General features: G+C 42.1%; 1 protein-coding gene across 1 annotated transcript in view; it reads right to left on the bottom strand.

The window, feature by feature from the left end:
* The window catches only part of TRIM67 (tripartite motif containing 67), a 177,355-nt gene that overhangs the window by 45,399 nt on the left and 113,395 nt on the right, over positions 1-18,561 (bottom strand). The window contains exons 7-8 of the mRNA XM_066594880.1: positions 9,559-9,697; positions 904-1,207 (exon numbers count right to left, since the gene is read on the bottom strand). Of these exons, the coding sequence (XP_066450977.1) occupies positions 904-1,207; positions 9,559-9,697 (443 nt within the window). The remainder of the gene's footprint in view (positions 1-903; positions 1,208-9,558; positions 9,698-18,561) is intronic.

Raw genomic sequence — 18,561 nt, 5'->3', positions numbered from 1 at the left:
GAGAGTCAGTTACTAATCCACGTTGAGAGTACCTGGAATGAACACGGGTCCAATGAGGCAATTGCACTAAAGTCCAACCCACACGTTCATGCTGAAATTTTCTCTTGATTAGATCATGTTCTTATTAATAATCTGCATTGCATCTGCACGAAATTGGCACTTTACTGTTCACTAATACAGCCCTCTAATGATAGCATCAGCCCAGGACTAAAATGTTGAATGGCTCAATGCATTTTTCGTAGCAAAAGGAGGCCACTTCCAGTACACGTTTCTTACTTCAGTTATAGCCACGGTTCCACAGGACTTAGAGAGATTTCTGTTTCTCATATGCTACTTTTCAACTTTGCAATTGGGTTTTACTCTCCATCTGTTACAGGGGCCAAAACACAAAACTGAAATCTATGTTCTGGGACCCTCAGAGGCCCGTGCATCATACCATTATGTGGCACATCCATGCTTTCCTATTCAAATACGTTACTGTTATTTCAATATATGACAACAGGATTGAGATATAGCGTAGGATCTGTCTTTTTTACTACACCATTTATATATATATATATATATATATATATATATATTTTTTTTTTTTTAAGGTCCTAAGACCAGTTGTGCACCTAATTTATTGCTGCCTGAGGCAACAGGGCACTTGTAAGGTTAGGTGCACCACTGGTCTTAGGACCTTAATCTATGAGTCGGGATGGAGAGCTGCGCTATGAGAACAGCTCCCGTTTTGGCATACTTCAATTGTCCATGCATTACATGGTTGACCATTCATTCAGCTTCTGCAGGGGAAATGCCGGGCTGGCTACAGCTTTCCTTGGCAGTTTTCCTTGGATGACACATCTCCTTTAAGAACATTTCGATATCTGCATGCTGCTATATTACTTTTTAGTTACCACTTACCTGTTGGTATGAGAGTTACAGTGCATGAACCAGCTACGGTTATTGTCCACATACATGGCCCAAGCCTTATCATCTTTCCCCAGCATCATATCCTTCACTACATTAATTCTGGCCACACCAAAAGCTGGATCAGGGTGGTTGTCATATCTGTCAACTTGTACCTCCCAGTAGTGAAGTCCTTTTGAGAATGCAGCGGTGCCCAGGACCACTCTGTCATCATAACTGCTGCAAGTTGCTGTCATGTTGTCATTGGACAAAACAATATCTCGATGAGCAGTGTTTGAATCAAATGTGAAAAAGGCCACTGGAAGGAAACAGATCAAGTTGTCACCACTTCTAAAATCTCTGAAGTGTAAGGAAATCAAGTAAAAAGCCTAATCATATGGCAGTAAGTTTATTAAAAATTTGCATTTAATTCCACAACCTTATTTATTAATGTCTTTGTACAAAATAGTTAATTTTAAAATTTGCTAAATATGCCACGTTATTTGGCAATTCTTCAGACGTGCTCTTTACACTTAAGTTTGCCTACCACAAACTAAATATTGCCTGAAAGTAAATGCCCAATTTTTAAACAGCTTCTTGTAATCTACTGTACTGTAAGGCCACCTGCAGACGGCCGGGTTGGATCCCGCTCTGAGAATTCTCGCAGCGCGACCCGACCCGAGCCCCTGCAGGGGCCAGTGCGGCGCTCACCTCTCCCGCATAGGGCATGCATGCTGACAAATCGCGGCCATCTGCATAGGATTGCGTATTGTAATGCAATCCTATGCAGGCGGGCAGGGGCAAAAAATTCTGCAGGAAATCCTGCCGCAGAATTTCCGCCCATGTGCAGGGGGCCTACAGAGGTACTGCATTTAAAGGGGTTGTCCCGCGAAAGCAAGTGGGGGTATACACTTCTGTATGGCCATATTAATGCACTTTGTAATATACATCGTGCATTAATTATGAGCCATACAGAAGTTATTCACTTACCTGCTCCGTTGCTAGCGTCCCCGTCTCCATGGTGCCGTCTAATTTCAGCGTCTAATCTCCCGATTAGACGCGCTTGCGCAGTCCGGTCTTCTCCCTTCTGAATGGGGCCGCTCGTGCTGGAGAGCTGCTCCTCGTAGCTCCGCCCCATCACGTGTGCCGATTCCAGCCAATCAGGAGGCTGGAATCGGCAATGCAACGCACAGAGCCCACGGTGCACCATGAGAGAAGACCTGCGGTCCACCGTGGGTGAAGATCCCGGTGGCCATCTTCGCAAGGTAAGTAAGAAGTCACCGGAGCGCGGGGATTCGGGTAAGTACTATCCGTTTTTTTTTTTTAACCCCTGCATCGGGTTTGTCTCGCGCCGAACGGGGGGGCTATTGAAAAAAAAAAAAACGTTTCGGCGCGGGACAACCCCTTTAACCTCTTCCATTTACTTGCAGCTTCTGACTGATATATATGTTTGAGAGATCTCCATGGTACTGACTCTGTATTCAGGAGATCAGCAGCAGCATTCTGGCTGATGCACATTACTGGATTCTTGCAACAACTGCTGGGATTGGAGCTAGCTCTGAAACCAGCAGCTCAATCCTTTGGATGTTGTGGTCAATACTTTCTCTCCAGGAATCAATCATGTGTTGCTGATGGTTGCTATTGCAGGCAGAGACCTAACAATAGCCTCCGAGACTGCCATCCACAGAAGCCCATTAGACCCTGTCAAAAGCAGAGTCTCATAGGCTTCCTTTTAATTTAAAACTAACAGGTACTGTAAAATTCACTGCAATACAGGCATGACAGGTATTGCATAGTTCACAATAGTACAGAAGTATTGCAGTGCATTATACAAGAGATGAAGCAATTGTATGGTCAAGTCTCCTAGTGAGAATGAAAAAAAGATAGTTTAGTAAAATGATAAAACATAAAAAGAAGAAAACCAATTATCATTTTCCTCATACATCTCTTTATCATACAAAAAATAACTTTAAAAAGACACATACCGTATATTCCGGCGTATAAGGCGACGGGGCGTATAAGACGACCCCCCAACTGTCGCCTTATACGCCTGGAATACGCGGCGTCAGCCAATCACAGCCATTCAACATTAAATGGCTGTGATTGGCTGACGCCGCATGTGTTAGCCAATCACAGCATTAGCTTTCTGGAGGCGGGGATTTCAAGCCCCGCATCCAGAAAGCAATGCTCTGTCGGGGACGGAGGGAGCGACAGCCTGCAGCAGCGCCGCAGAACGCCAGGGGAGGTTAGTACTGATTTTTTTTTTTTTTTTACACTTTTTTTTTGTATACCCGGCGTATAAGACGACCTCCGACTGCAGAGCAGATTTTTCGGGGTTAAAAGGTCGTCTTATACGCCAGTATATACGGTAACAGTATCGCTGTGTTTGCACTATAGAAGTAACACATTATTTTGCACAATAAGGGGAGTAAAATCAATAAAAAAATTCTGCCAGACACCTTGCATCCAAAGAATTAGGCCTGGCTTACATGGGTGGATTTGATTTGCAGAACCTGCGCAGGGGCACCCGCGCAGGAAATCCGCAAATCAAGCTGCCCATAGGGATACATGGGCACCCACAGAGCAGCTTTTTAGCATGCGGATGTGATTTTTTTTCACGGCGTGTGGGTCGCATGCGCAGGAAGAAAGGCTTGTAGAAGAAAGTAGGTTATATCATGTCACTCCCGTTATCATCTCATGTTGCTATGACATATTAATAAAATTAAACCAACTAACTTTCTGGGCACCAATGTCACTCTACTACTCTCTGCACTCAATATTATACCTGAATATTGGTGTTTAAAATCAAAATCGAAAATTTGCCTGTTATTGGAATGATGTTTGTATTACAGCTTCCAGCATGTGATCTATTGCTGCTTGTTGGTTATCGTCTCCCTTTTCTTAAACTATTCTTAATCTACACAACTGATTTGTGCTATGTAGTTTAAGGTACCATGAGATATCCTTGAATGACTTCATACAAACTACGATTTCTTGTATGGTGAAACATTTTTTAATGAATGCACGCCATTTCCTAAAAACACTGAAGCCCGTGACTCCACCCTATGTTCTAATTCCAATCTTTCCATATACAGAAATTGCTTGAGTTGGTGTGTTATGTCTGTGAATTTTGGAGTTAGCGGCTGTAGCCATTGTGTTAATAGGCAACGTTTGCCTATTATTAGAGCAGCATGGATCAAATGTCTTGATTGTATTTCAGCAGGGAGAAAATGGAATATAAAGACCTGGGGTGTCAATGGCAGTAAAGCTTTTTTGACCTTGTGTACGGGTAATCTTATCCGTGCGCAATATGTTTGAGCCTTGGGACAGTTCCATAAACTATGGAACAGGTTTATTTTTGGTTTGTTACATTTACGGCAGGCCAACAGTCTGTTGGGTGCATTGGGATGTGGTGGGATATCAAAACCATATATGGCTTTATGTATGATTTTAAACTGAGTTTCTCTCCATCTTTCGTTGGAGATGGCTCTGCGCATTAATATCCAGCCATCCATGATTTTCTGTTCACTTTCTGGGTCATTGATTTGTTCTGACCATTTTTAAAATATTGATGAGCCATCAAATGCTGCAAAGTTTAACCTGAAGACTTGATATAAACTAGAGAGGGAGCGTTTTCATTAGGTGGAGGTGATTAAGAGGTCTAGCGGGTTAGAGATATGTTCTTTATCCATTTGTCGTAAGTTGGTGAGTAGAAACCCTCTCAATTGCACATAAGAGAAGTGTGTGTTTGCAAGCTTAAAGTCTTCTTGGACTTTAGGGGAAGTTTGTAGTCTAGGCTCCTGGGGATGTACATGTTGGACGGTCTCTTTACCTTTGGTTTGTCATTGTCTAAATAATTTGCTTTCCCACCTCTTTGAATTCAGAGTGTCTCCATATCTTCATGTACTGTGACACTTTAAAGGGTAGTCTATGCGCCTTTTTCACAATCTTCCAGGTTGCAATCGTCTTTTGCCAGAAGTGATTGTCTGATCAAATGTGGAAGATTTGAAAAGCTAGTGTGCAGAAGAGCATTTAGATCCCATGGAGAAAGACGCTCTGCCTCCAAGGAGAAATTTGAAAAATAATTAGTTCCTTGGAGCTAGTCCAAGAAGTGTCGGAACAGACTAGCCAGGTTGTAAGTTCTTACGTTAAGCGCTGCGGAATAAGTTGGCACTATACAAATAAAGATCATTATTATTATTAGGAAATTCCATACTGCCTCTCTCCTTCAGGAGCATCAGTTTAACCAATGCTATTCTCGGACGCTTATTGTTCCGTATAAATGAGCAATAAGCCACTTGGACCTTCCTAATGTCTTTGCGCTTCAAAAAGCAGAAGGATCGTTTGGAGACGGTATAAGAATTTAGGAAAGATGATCATTTCAATTAAGTGGCAACGACCCAGGAAAGATAGTGGTAGATCATTCCATTTAAACAGCTCCTTAATGATTTTAAGTATTAAAGGAGGGTAATTAAGTGTATACTGTATATTGATTCTGAGTTTTTCCCTATGTGTATTCCCAATTATTTAATTGATGATTTAGCTAAAGTAATGGGAAGTTTAGTATCTATCATGTCCTTCAGTTTTGAATTTTTCTCTGGTGATATACCTAGTTCACATTTTGATACATTGATTTTAAATCCTGACTGTTTGCCAAAGGAATCTAAGATAGCAAAAACTTTTAGAAGGTCTCTATCTGGACAGGCCAGAGCCAGCAAAACATCATCAGCAAAATACATGAATTTGACTATAGACTTGGCTATTGTTATACTTTCTATGTTCTCCCTACCTTCTGAGACCCGAATTAGAGGTTCAATGGCTATGTTAAATAATAACGGTGATAAAGGACATCCCTGTCTGGTGCCTTTTTGAAGTGGGAACCTAGGAGATAAGAACCCTTGGACATTATTTTGGTCGGTGAAGTATATAAGTTCTATATGTAGGAACAAAAGGTTTCCGCAAATCCCATCCTGCCTAAGCCACTTCCATGAGATGTTATCAAAAGCTTTCTCGGCGTCTATAGTTAATGTCGCTGGGGATGGGTACAGCTGGGGACGGCATTTTATTTCATCGAGCATCGCCAGTATTTTGCGAACATTTACCACTACTGACCTACCTTTCATAAACCCTGTCTGCAGGGGGGAGATTAGATGCTGGAGGATAATGGCCAATCGATCCGCCATGATTTTAGACAATATTTTTAAGTTATTGTTTATGAGAGATAATGGACGGTATGCTGATGCATTAGTGAGATCTTTGTCAGGTTTAGGGAGCAGTTTTCTATATGCACTGTTCATCTCTGCAGGGATAGGAATATTTTGTGTGTATCTGTTGTAAATTTTTTTCTAATATGGGGACTATATAGTCTTTCAGAATTTTAAAAAATTATACCATATATCCATCAAGGCCTGGCTAGGGAAGCCTACCATCTGGGCTACGGACACCAGCCTTTTTTATTTTTATCTTGTATCCATCTACCTTTTTCTGCTTCTCTGACATTTAAGGGGAAAAAGAGGTCTGGGTGGGGACTCTTGGGCATTTCCTGAGAAATGGAGCTAAAGAGAGACTAGCTGTCTTTACAATTGACATGTGCTATACTGGAGCATTTTCTCCAACTATGATCCACTAGGTCTGGACATAGAACAACTCTAATACGCATGTCTGTCTTGAGCTCTGCAAACAAGCAGACTAGGATTAGATCCAAGTGGGTTGACTGACCTCTCTGATTAAGAGGCCTTTCTATACCGCAGTCATTGCCTAGAAAAGGGGAAAAAAAGAAGGGAAAATTCAAGACATCAGCTCAGCATTATATTCAAATACCCAAGCGGGACGCTGCTTTAGCTGAATACCTTGATTTCCCATATGGCATAGGGCATTAACTCAGCGTTACATTTGAACGCCCAGAGCGGGACGCTGTTCTAGCTGCATTGCCTTATCCCCCGACACGGCAAATGGTCTAAGAACAGAGATCCTTCCTAGGCTATGTTCATTTTTTTAAAAAGATTCTGCGGAAACAGTTGTTCCCCATACGCTAGGACACTTGTTTCTTCATTATCTAGTCTATTCAAACTCTACAGTTTTCTCCATATGATGAAAATCTCTAATCTCCTAACGCTCCTGATGATCCACGTAATCGAGTGGTGAAACGCGTCGAGCGAAAAAAGAGTGGAGCTAAAAAACGAGTGTAAATAAGAATTGGAGCTATGGGTCTTACATCTTATTAAATCCAGTGACCCTAACGAATAGAGTTTAAATTTCGTGAGAAATCCTCCTACGAAAGAGAGACTTGGCACAAACACCAGTGCAAAATCTCTACAAACCCTTCCATATTGGGTTCAATTTCGACTCTTTTATCAGAAGACTCGTATTTACTGAAACCCCCTTTTTTTGTATCTATGAAGAAATCCTAACACAGCTGCACCTGTTAGACTCACTGATGGTGTTTGGGACATCCAACACCAAAAAATTGAAAAGAGACTAACTAGTAGCTGGAAATATAGACTTTCCTTCTTGTGGGTCGATCCACAGTATTCTTATACCCATTCTACTACTATCACTAACTGGGATAAGATATCTAGTGGTTTCAACCTTTTGGGTCCACGTGTCAGGCTACAACGTTTTTGGACCCTTTGAGTCCAAAAAAGACACATCTGGTATCTCTGTTATATACCAATATTTACGTTGTCCGACACCCACCCCCAGTAGTTGTGTTTTACATGTCCTGATATTCACTACACTATGTCTTTAATGTTTTTTTTCATTGGGTGTGCCCTTTCGTGTTCTATTTTAATTAATTCCCTAATAAAATTATTTATTTTACTCTAAGTCACCTCTGTGATAGGGCTTAACACTTATATTTTGGAGACTTTTTTTGACTGCCACCTCTGTGAAAAAAGGTGCACAATTTAATACAATAAAAAAGTCAGAATTGCTGTTCTTTTTTCTATCCCCACGTAAAGAGTTATTAAAAATTAGCCAGTAGGTTCTATATATCCCAAAATGGTGCCCCTGAAAAGTACAACTGACCCACAAAAAAACAAGCCCTCATACGGCTACATCACATAAAGCATAACATAGGTATGAGTTTCCGAATGCAACAATGAAAAAAGAAAATATCTCCATCTTTCTAAGGCTAAGCTGAAACCTTAAGGCTCAGATGCGCGTAATTTAATTGCGTATTATGCGTGTGATGTAGGTGTGCATAATACGCGGTGAATGACTTCAATAAAAGTACATCTATTTTCATTGATCCATTCACCATTGCATATAATATGTATGTAAAAAAGAATGCAGCGTGTCCTATTTTACTGCGTATTATGCGCGATAGGGCCCGATTGTTCTCTATGGGTGCATACTAAAGGCTGTACATACGCAATTACATAATGCATGTGTGGCATTTCTATGCAATGTCGCTAAGCGACAGAGCGGGAAATAAGAAAAAAAAAGAAAAAAGGAAGACTGAGCATGGTGGTGTGCAGGAGATACGTGTTTGAGATACGCTGTCATGTACAGTCAAAAATGGCTGCCATATGCGGGGATATGCTGGCTCACACAGCGGTAAAACACTGCGCTATACATGCAGCTGGCCTATGGGGTTAATATTGAGTTCGATGCCTAGACAATACAGGCCATATTCACCTCTAGCAGAATACACTGCACTGCTTTGTTTGGGAAAATGCTGGCTGGCATTCTGGAAGTCAGATGTGCCCTGTTATACTTAATGGGGTCTGCCCAGTGCTGTTCTTGCCCGTCATGTGCCAGATCCAGTACTTTAGTTTTTCCTTTGTTTGTCTGCTAGTATGGAGCTGAATGATGGAAAAAGTAAATGTAGATGGGGAAGAGACTTTACAGTCAACACCTAAACTCTCCACAGTGGTAACAGCAGGCAGATAGATACAGAGTTAAAGGATATAATTCTATGTAGGGGATCTGAAGTTCTGTATTAAGAAAATGGACCTCGTACTCCTATTAATATATACTAAGAAATTAACCAGTACAGAATGTTTAGCCTAAAAATGTTATGGCATTAGAAGGTGGTCCATTTAAGTTAATTCTAACACATTTTAATAAACATAGCATCATGGTCGGCCTTAGCTATATGGGGAAGGGGGCACCAGGTGGATGTAGGCTGGGGGTGGTCTTCCCCCTTAGGTCCACCAGATCTTCTTCCTCCATGTGGAAATGTCTTGTGGAGTTACATAAATCATCCTCCTTCTGGCTATCTTCTCCTCTCTGATGTTTTTAGCTGCTGTTGTCAGCCCATTGGTGCCTCTGCAGCACAATCACTTAGTTCTGCTACCTTTTTTGTTTTATGAGTTTTTGTACTGGATTTATGTACTAAATTTGGTTCTGTTACTGTATTTAAATTGTGGGCTTGGTTCTGGTATATCACTGCAATCTATACTGTTTATTTCTTTGAAGGTGTGTGGGGTGGGAAGGGATGGTACCAAAAATAATTCTGCACAGGGTGCCATCTAACCCGAAGCTGGCACTGCATGTCATACAAAATTATAATCCTTTTCAAACATACCATAGAAACAGATGTATTTTGTCAAGATATACATTTAGGCATATAATAAGACACTAAAGCAAACTAATACAGTTATTAATGTATAACCTACTTGGATTTCAGAGTAAAATACACATTTAAAAATCATAAATTGCACTCACCATCAGATGTCTGAAGAACGACAGTTTTGCTGTAAGGTCCAAGGCCAGTTGAATTAAATGCTTTGACTCTTGCATTGTATGTGCTGTTGAAGTGAAGACCATCAATTGTGCATAAAGTCTCTTTTCCCACATAAACCTCCTAAAATCACAGAAAAGGCAGATTTGTTATGACATATATGCTGAATGTGTAATTATTACTTTTGGGAGTAAAATTGCATTGGACATATGAATGAATAACAAGCATATGAATATGAAAACAAATCCAGCGTTCAGAGATAGGGGAAGTTCCAAGATACCACAGCAGGTAGTAGATATCCCATTGACTTACTCTCTTTCTGGATTGCTTATCACCCAGTCAAATAATCTTGTCATCTAATTGGTTGGCCCTTGGTGCTGTAGTGTTGTTCAAATGTATATTTATGTGCATAAAAATGTACAATAACAATGAACAGTAAAAAGTCATTTAATTCCATAGGTTAACTGCTACCCCCAAAAGTACAGTAAGTCACCCTTCTTACTTATTTTATAACCCTAATCTATAGTATCATTTTATCCCTTTAAGCTGCAACGATCATTATTTTCCATTTTTTTCCAAATAAAGGAGGAGCAGAAGTATTATAGATATATAAAGCAAACATAAGTGAGCGTGCAAGCTATATTCTAAGTGTACGGTCTTCTAAAGTGTGCTATTTCTTAAGTGTGTGATTTGGGATTAGTGGAATGGCTGAGTGCATCTAATGGGCCATTTACACGGAATGATTATTGCTCAAAATTCATTCAAACGAATGATCAGGGTGTGATAAATTGCATTTGTGGAACTTCCTGACACCCAAATCAGGGTGTGATAAATTGCATGGAACTTCCTGTGACTTTTCCAAACAGAGGAGGAGCAGGAATATTACAGATAAGAGCTATATAAATGAAGCATAAAGGCCCTTTCACACACAACGATTATAGCTCAAAATTCATTCAAATGAGGGGCGTGTCGTGGGTTCGGAGCGGCATGGTCACACTCTTAATCTGTCCTTCCAGGTCTCAGTTAAAAGCTACTCTAAAGCCATACCCTCAGGCACCTGAGTTTCCTAAAGCTAGTGGAGAACACTAAGAACCCCAGGAAAATGCTTCACCCAGGGAAGCTCTAAGCCGCTCTCCGAGCAAAGAACAGGCGAGTTGCGCTCACAACAGAGACTCCCACCCTCCCACTTCCACTACTACCTCGCTCAGCGGGGCTCCAAACTGCTTTCAAAGTGGGGAGAAGGAGAGCTATGAACGTAGAAATGCCTCCCCACCCCACCCACTGCCGGCGCTACAGCTTCAAGCCTGACAGGGAGATAGGAGACAGAGAGAAGAGCTGATAGCAGCATCTCTCCTCTCTGATGGCTCTACTGATCTGCGCCACAGAACTTTGAGTTGCTCTCAGAGCGGCGATATGGAAAGCTGCACTCACAGCGGCAGCCCCTCTTCCTCACCTGCTGGCAATGCTGCCTCCTTAAGCGGATCTATAAGCTGCTCCCAGATCAGAGAACAGGGAGCCAGACTCATGGAAGCGGCCCCCCCCCTGCTGATGTTACATAGTGTTTGTGGATCCACTGTGTAGTCCTGCCGAGTGGAACCAACCTGCAGGATAGACAGCTGACACTGAGGTGCAGACAGAGCAAATGCAGGTGCTCGGTACACAGAACACGAATGGGCCTTACTCTGAACTCAAACTAGATATCCCTGTCCTGGAGATATTCCTGGTTGTGGAGAGATCCAGGCCGCCTTTTCTAACCCTGACTCATAGATCTCCCTACCTACCTGGGGAGGAGTCAGATGTACCGAGCTGTGCGGATATGCAGGAGTGGATGTAAGATGGAAACCGAAGCCACTCCTGTGCAGTGATCACAGATACAGGGAACACAAAAAGACAAATAGAACCCAGCAGCAAAACACACAGGGAACTGGGAACACACAAAGACACAATAAAAACTAGTAAAGGCTACGCAAAGAACTGTATACAGACAGATAGCTGCACCTGCAGTTTGCATGCAGTCATGCAGGGAGTGAACAACAACAGCAAGCATTGTGGATAAGGTCTGGAGGGTTTAAATAAGAAGCTGATTACAAATCCCAACAGGCTGGGCAGAGGAGCTAGACACAGTAGCCCTGTGAATGCTGAAAGAAACAGAAGCAGACTCAGGTGACTGGATGACGCCTTGGTCTGCTGGACCTAACAGCTGGCACTGCTGCCCCACACAGAGCAGAGAACAGGAGAGCCAGGCTTATAATAGCAACTCCCCACTCCACCGTGATTACGCTAATGCCCTGCTCAAGGGAACTACAAGCCCCTCATAGAGTGGAGACCACAGGGGCTAAGAGTGTATGGGGCCAACCTCCCCCCACCTTCTCCCACCAGGACCAACTATATGCCAAATAAAGTCACCGGCAGCTCCAACCACACAAACAGTACAAGCAGAATACAGAACAACTTCTTCCCATCCCCCCATTATCTTCTAGCTGGTCATGGATCCGCTCAGCGGAGACACAGGCAGACATCTATATATAGGGGCACACTTTCCAGAGGATCCATACTCTCACCGTCCTACGGAGCAGATAGAGGAGGGAAAAAAGAGCTGCTATCCTGGCAGCAAGAGACAGAGTTCAAGCCTTATCCTAACCTACTTCCAAATCAAAGAAGATGGCATCAACAACAAGACCTAGAAGAGAGTCAAGTTCATCAGTTGACAGTATGGTGGACTACCCTGATGACAATCCCCAAAAAAGATCTTCAGGTTCTGGTCAGTTACCAACCAAAAAAAGAAAATCCCAGCAAGGGAACAAAACACCTTCAAACCCACAACTTACACATAAAACAGGAAAGGCTACACTGACAGACAATCATTTAACCAATTCATCTCCATCAACTAACCCAGCCAAATAGCATATTAAATGGGACCCCTGACTGGACACAAACAGTTAAGATTCAGACACTATGTAGTACCTCAACATAATTCCACCAGATGAATCTCTAAATGCAATCATCACCAGCAACCAATCCGCTTTGGAGGCTTTTTTGAAGAAAGCCATGATAGCACTACATAGCTCCATCTTAAGGGATATCGCCAAAGCAATAGCTACAGTCTCATTAGGTGCTAACGTTTTGGGAGAGAGGGTGGATCATATGGAACAAAAAATGGGGGAATACGCCAAAAATGGGGGAATGCAGCCCACAACTCACTAGCAGATGCACACATCTCACTCAAAGAAGAAATTGAGACCCTTAAATCTAAAATAAATCACTGATATGGAAGATAGGAATAGACGAAACAATATAAAATTCAGAGGCATGCCAGAATCAGTATCACTGGCTGAATTTCCCTCATACATACAGAAGCTGATCCGTACTCTACTCCCAGACTGTTCACATGAAGAATCAGCCATTGATCGCCCTCACAGACTACCAAAACTATAACATCTCCCAAATTCTACACCATGCGATGTCATTGCTTGCATTCATTTTTTACAATGAAAGAACAGCTTATGCTGAATTCAAGAAAATCACCATCACTTCCACACCCCTACCAAATATTGCGATGTTCACAGATCTGTCACAAGCTACAATAGCAGCGCGTAAAAAACTCACACTAGTCACCCAAATTCTAAGGAAACACGCAATTGCATATAAATGGGGCTTCCCTATAAAAGTGATCGCCGCAGACAATAGATCAACCCACGCCTTTAGATTTTTAGAAAAAGGAATGGAGCTTCTGCAACTCTGGTTCTTATCTACACCTTCTTCACCCAAGCAAAATACAACTAAGCACCATTCACCATCTCTCAATGCTAGACCACAAGATTGGACCACAACAACAAGGGATGGCTGAGGACTTTAACATTTCAACCCTTTAGTAGGCCAAGAACAAGAACTGTTCTACAATTTACCCCCACTGTTCGCAGTCTCACACACTGCACAAACCTCTTACATTCTATAACAATATGTTCTTATTGATCATGCATTATATGTTCTATTTTGTGTACTACCATGACAAAGAGTTTATCGCAACTTGCTTCCAGTTGCTGCAAGACATGGAGACAAGTGGCACTTAGACGAGCCAAACCTTTTATTTAACTCATGTCCATAAAAATATTCTCCGTTAACGTTAGAGGCCTAAATAGCCCATACAAGCGCTTGTTATTGTGGAAGGAGGCTAAGAAGGAAAATGCCGACATAATTTGTGTACAAGAATCACACTTCATAAAATCATCCCCACCAAAATTCTCCAACCCCCAATACCCGCACACATTCCTGCCTAATGCAGGCAAGAAAAAAGCTAGAGTACTCATTGCTGTGAAAGACTCAAATCACTTTCTCTCCCTCCAACCCAATTACCGATAACAAAGGCAGATTCATAGCCATAGGGCGCCTGCACACTTGAGTTTTTCTTGCACGTTTTTTTTCACGTGATATCGCTGTGTTTTTTTCATGCGATTGTCAATGGGACTTTCTAATGTTAAAAACGCAATGCAAGTTGGTGATTTGCAATTTTTGTGCAATGCATTTTTAACATTAGAAAGTCCCATTGACAATCGCGTAAAAAAAAAGGCGCAAGAAAAATGCACGTGTGCAGGAGCCGATTTTTCACAATCACGTGCCATAGATAAGCTAAGTAGATCACGGCAGGGAAAGGGTTCACAGAGGGAGCGCGCTTCCTCTGTGAATTCAGCTGGCTCTTGCGATCTTATCGCAGAGAGCCCAGCTGGTTGCCATGGCAACAGTATGCCAGATACAGGCGTCTTATATTGTGAGAGCCTGTGATCGCTGTATAAGCAACAAGGCATTGCAGGAGAGAAGTCCTGCAATGCCTTATCGTAGCGATCATCAGTGGTATGGTGTAAGTGGCAAAAGCGTTAATAAAAAAATGAGGCAAAATGCTAATTTTTAGCATTTTGCCTCCCAAATAACGCAATAAAAGTGATTTAAAAAACACGTATGTATCCCAAAATGGTACCAATAAAAACTACAGCTCGTCTCACAAGAAATAAGCCCTCACAGAGCTCCGTCCATTGTAAAATAAAAAAGTTATAGGACTTTGAATACAGCAATTCAGAAAAAAAAAAGATTTCCAAAAAAGGGTTTTTATTACAGAAAAGTGTAAAAACCTAAAAAAAGTCAGAATTTTGGTATCGTTGTAACCGTACCAGCCCGCAGAAAAAAATGTAGTGTCATTTATGCTGCATAATTAACGCTTAAAAAAAAAATCTATGGCAGAATTGATGCGTTTTCTCTCCCTGCGATCATAAAAAAAAATAATAAAAGTTTTACAATATAGTCTATGTACCCAAAAATGGCACTGATATAAACTACAATTCGCCACGCAAAAAGCAAGTCCTTATATGGCCGCGTCAACGGAAAAATAAAAAAGTTATGGCTTTTGAAAAATGGAGATGAAAATCTACCAAAAATTGTTTGGTCCTCAACGCCAAAATAGGCCATGTCCTTAAGGGGTTAAAGAAAACAGTACGGTTCCTAAAATGGGAAACAGACCTCTCAAGTCAATTTTCCCCACAAGAATGGAAAACCACCCGAAAATGGACTGTAAAATCTACAGCATGCGCATCCCACTATGAACAGTACTATAAATTATTGGTCAGATGGTACTATACTCCATTAAAACTCTCATACATCTATAGCAGCTCATCCCCTAAATTTTGGAGAAACTGCGTACAAATAGGGTCACTGCTCCATATTTTCTGGTGTAGCTTCCTAATCTCTACCCTATGGAAAAAGGTGTTTAAAATGATAAAAACACTCCACCCCTTCTCAACTAAATACAAACCTGGTTGTGGTGCACTTCTACTGTTAGGGATAGATAATTTTCCATTGGTATGCAGAACAATTATCTGCCATATACATCACGCAATTCGTCTTACATTAGCATGCAACTGGAAAAGCTCTGAAGATTCTTCCATAAAAGAAATAGCCTCTATAGTCTCATCCAACTGCACCTATGAAAAAATGCTGGCAATCTAAAAAAGAACATTCAATTCCTTTAGATCCAAATGGAACATTTGGCTGATAAATCATCCCTCAATTAATTAGTGTACAAAACCCTTCACATAATACCCTTCCAAATATCTCCATGTCTTAAGCCCCCCTCCTTTCTCTAACAGATCCTTTTGCCATAGGATAAAAACCTTCAAGTGGCACAAATAAGTTTCTAGTTTCTGGCTCATAGTTGATATGTAGTATTCAAATGATGAAATACATTAACCTGGCAACTATTTTCTTTTCTTTTGTAAGAAGGAACATTGGTTTCACATTGCATGTTTAAAATATTTATGTCACGGTACAGAAATTATATTCTAACACAACAAATATGTCAACTTTCTTTTATTTTTTTTGTTTATTATAAAACCCAATAGAAATTATTGAAAAGAAAATGTGTTCAAATGGCCAAAGGTGAGCAATATTAGTTAAGTGTAAACACGGGCAGTCGTACATTATTTGTTCGTTTGTCGTTAAGCAAGGTTTTTAGGCTGGCATAAAATCCATTGTTTGGCCACTGGAAATTCTTTCAGTTTGAATGCAGTTCATTCAGTCTTTCCAGCAGCTAAGGCCCATTGGCCACGGACGGAAATTCCGCAGTGAGATTCTGCAGGGAATTTTAGTTGTTGCACGCTGCCATAAGATTGCATTAGTTTGTGCAGTCCTATGCTGACAGCAGCGATTAAAATCGCGGCACGTCCTATTTCTGTGCAGGCCTCGCAGATGCTCGCATAGAAATGTCACCGCTGATGTGCCAGCTCTGCTCTGCGCATATGGAGAGTGAATCTCGAGGTCGGAATCCAACCTGGCCCAGGGCATGAGGCGTAAGTTATGGCTTTGTTTTGCTTAGCATACTGATGTGTGCAATATTTACTCAGCCACGAGGAGATCCTTGTCAGGAGGAGAACAATGGAATGTGTTGGCCAGATGTTTGCTCAGCTGGACGAAGTGTTTATGTGATAACCATCACATAAACACAAGCCCAGCTGAGCAAACAACTTGTGAAGGACAACACAGATGATTAAAGCAATTAGTTCGTTATTTAAAAATGTTGGCAGTTCGCTTAAAGTTCCTTCAGTCATGTGGTTGTTTAAGCGATTATCTTTGCGGCGTGTAAAAGGGCCATAAGTGAGCATGCAAGCTGAGTTTGTTTGTGTGTGGTATTCCAAATGTACTTTCTTCTTAAATGTGTGATTCGGGATTAGTGAGGATTCAGGGACTTTGGAAGAGTCACTTGTATTTATTTACTGTTGATCTGTTTGAATTTTTGCATCTTTTATCTATTGGTATGATTTCCATTTAGAATGTGTTCCATGATTGACAATGCCATCAAATGTAAATCTTGTGCTATGTATGCAGTCCTTAAAAAGCTGTTGAGGGTGCCTACTGCTGTATGGGATGTGTTCTAATGGCGCAGCTTGCAACACTGAGATCCATTGGCACGATAGAAAGGAGTTTGCTGCTCACTGAGCAGGCACTCGCTGGGGCAGATGTGTGTGTGTGTGTGTGTAGGGGGGGTTGTGGTAGTATGGAAGAGCAAGATGAGCAGGCAGCTAGCTGGGTGACAGGAGGAGGAGGTAGGGGAAAGAGATCCAGGGAGGCTAGTCCTGAACTGGCACACCCCAACAAGTTTGCAAAGCTGGCAGATGAGGGGGATGCCATTACAGTATTAGCCCTGCTGCAGCACGACATGGCCTCTGACCACCAGGGGAATGTCTGTTCCAGTAAGAAGGGGAATAGACGTGCAGGGCAGGCTAGACAGGTCCTTGTAGAGACTCAATTATAAAGACGACTCTCAGGGCAATCTGGCACAAAGACGGGCTCATCAAATGGTATGCTGTCTTCCTGGCACACATAGACACCACTGACAAAGTAAGAGGTAGCTGAAAGGCCCTAAAAAACAATTTCAGTTAACTAGGATGTAACCTTAGGGCAACGACCTTTTAAGTAGTATCTTCTGAAATACTACCTGTACCATATGCCACAACAGAAAGGCAGCGGTAGATTAGGGAAGTAAACAAGTGGCCCAAGAATCGAGGCCTCTTACAAGAATTGAGGCCTCTTACATTAAACGAAGTGACGCGGAGACCCTCCACCTTAGTCTCAAGCGACATAGTTTATCCCGGATGGAAACAGGAGAACAGGGTGATTCAACCAGAGAAGTAGCAGGTGAAGGAGAGAGCAAGGCGTTAAAATATGATAGTTATGACAATTCTTTTAGACAGTTCCCCCTACTCCACAGCCCAGATAGGAGAAGAGGGTAGGGGAAGGGTGGGAAAACTGAGAAGAGGGAGGAAAAAGAGGGGGAAATGGAAGGGAGGGTAGGGAGTTGGAAAAGTTCTTATGTAAAAGATAGCAATTATAAAGCAGAACCTTTCAAAGTTGGCGTAGGTTCTGTTTAGAACCTGGACCTCCCAACTAGAGGGGCGAATAAACAACCTCTGCAAATCTGCAGCAAGCTATCGATTTCACTCAGCCTGGTCTGACAGGCACGGTTGGGGACCAAATAATACAAACATGAGTAACCACATAATATTCCTTCTCGGAGAGAAAACTGAGAACGCAAACAGCCTAAAGTTGAATTATTATTTCAGGTAACTGTATTACTACCGACAGGAGAGAGATTCAGACATCCTGATGGGGACTGGGGGAAGAGAGAGGGCGACTGGATACCATCAAGAGTAAAGTCCCTAGTGGCACCACCAGCGCACGCTTCCCACCCGGTCCACTGGAAGTCTCAAAAAACAGGAGACAGGGGAGCCCCAAAGTCAAGTGTCACCACTTGCGCCCTCCTCTCTGTTCTTTTTCTTCCCTTTGGGTGACTTGGCGTTTCTCGCCAGCTGCCACTTCTCGGAGGTCACCAATCCTGAGAATGTCGGCATTTCTGGTAGGGGGAGCCAGCTAGGTATCTCTATCAGCTCTAGGTCGAGGTGTTGCCAGCAGGACTGGAGATCTTCAGGGGAACGGATGTTGAACCA

Source organism: Eleutherodactylus coqui, chromosome 3 (assembly GCF_035609145.1).
Source record: "Eleutherodactylus coqui strain aEleCoq1 chromosome 3, aEleCoq1.hap1, whole genome shotgun sequence".
Classification (NCBI taxonomy): Eukaryota; Metazoa; Chordata; class Amphibia; order Anura; family Eleutherodactylidae; genus Eleutherodactylus; species Eleutherodactylus coqui.
Note: the sequence above shows the minus strand (reverse complement) of the source record. Positions and strands in the feature narration are given on the sequence as shown.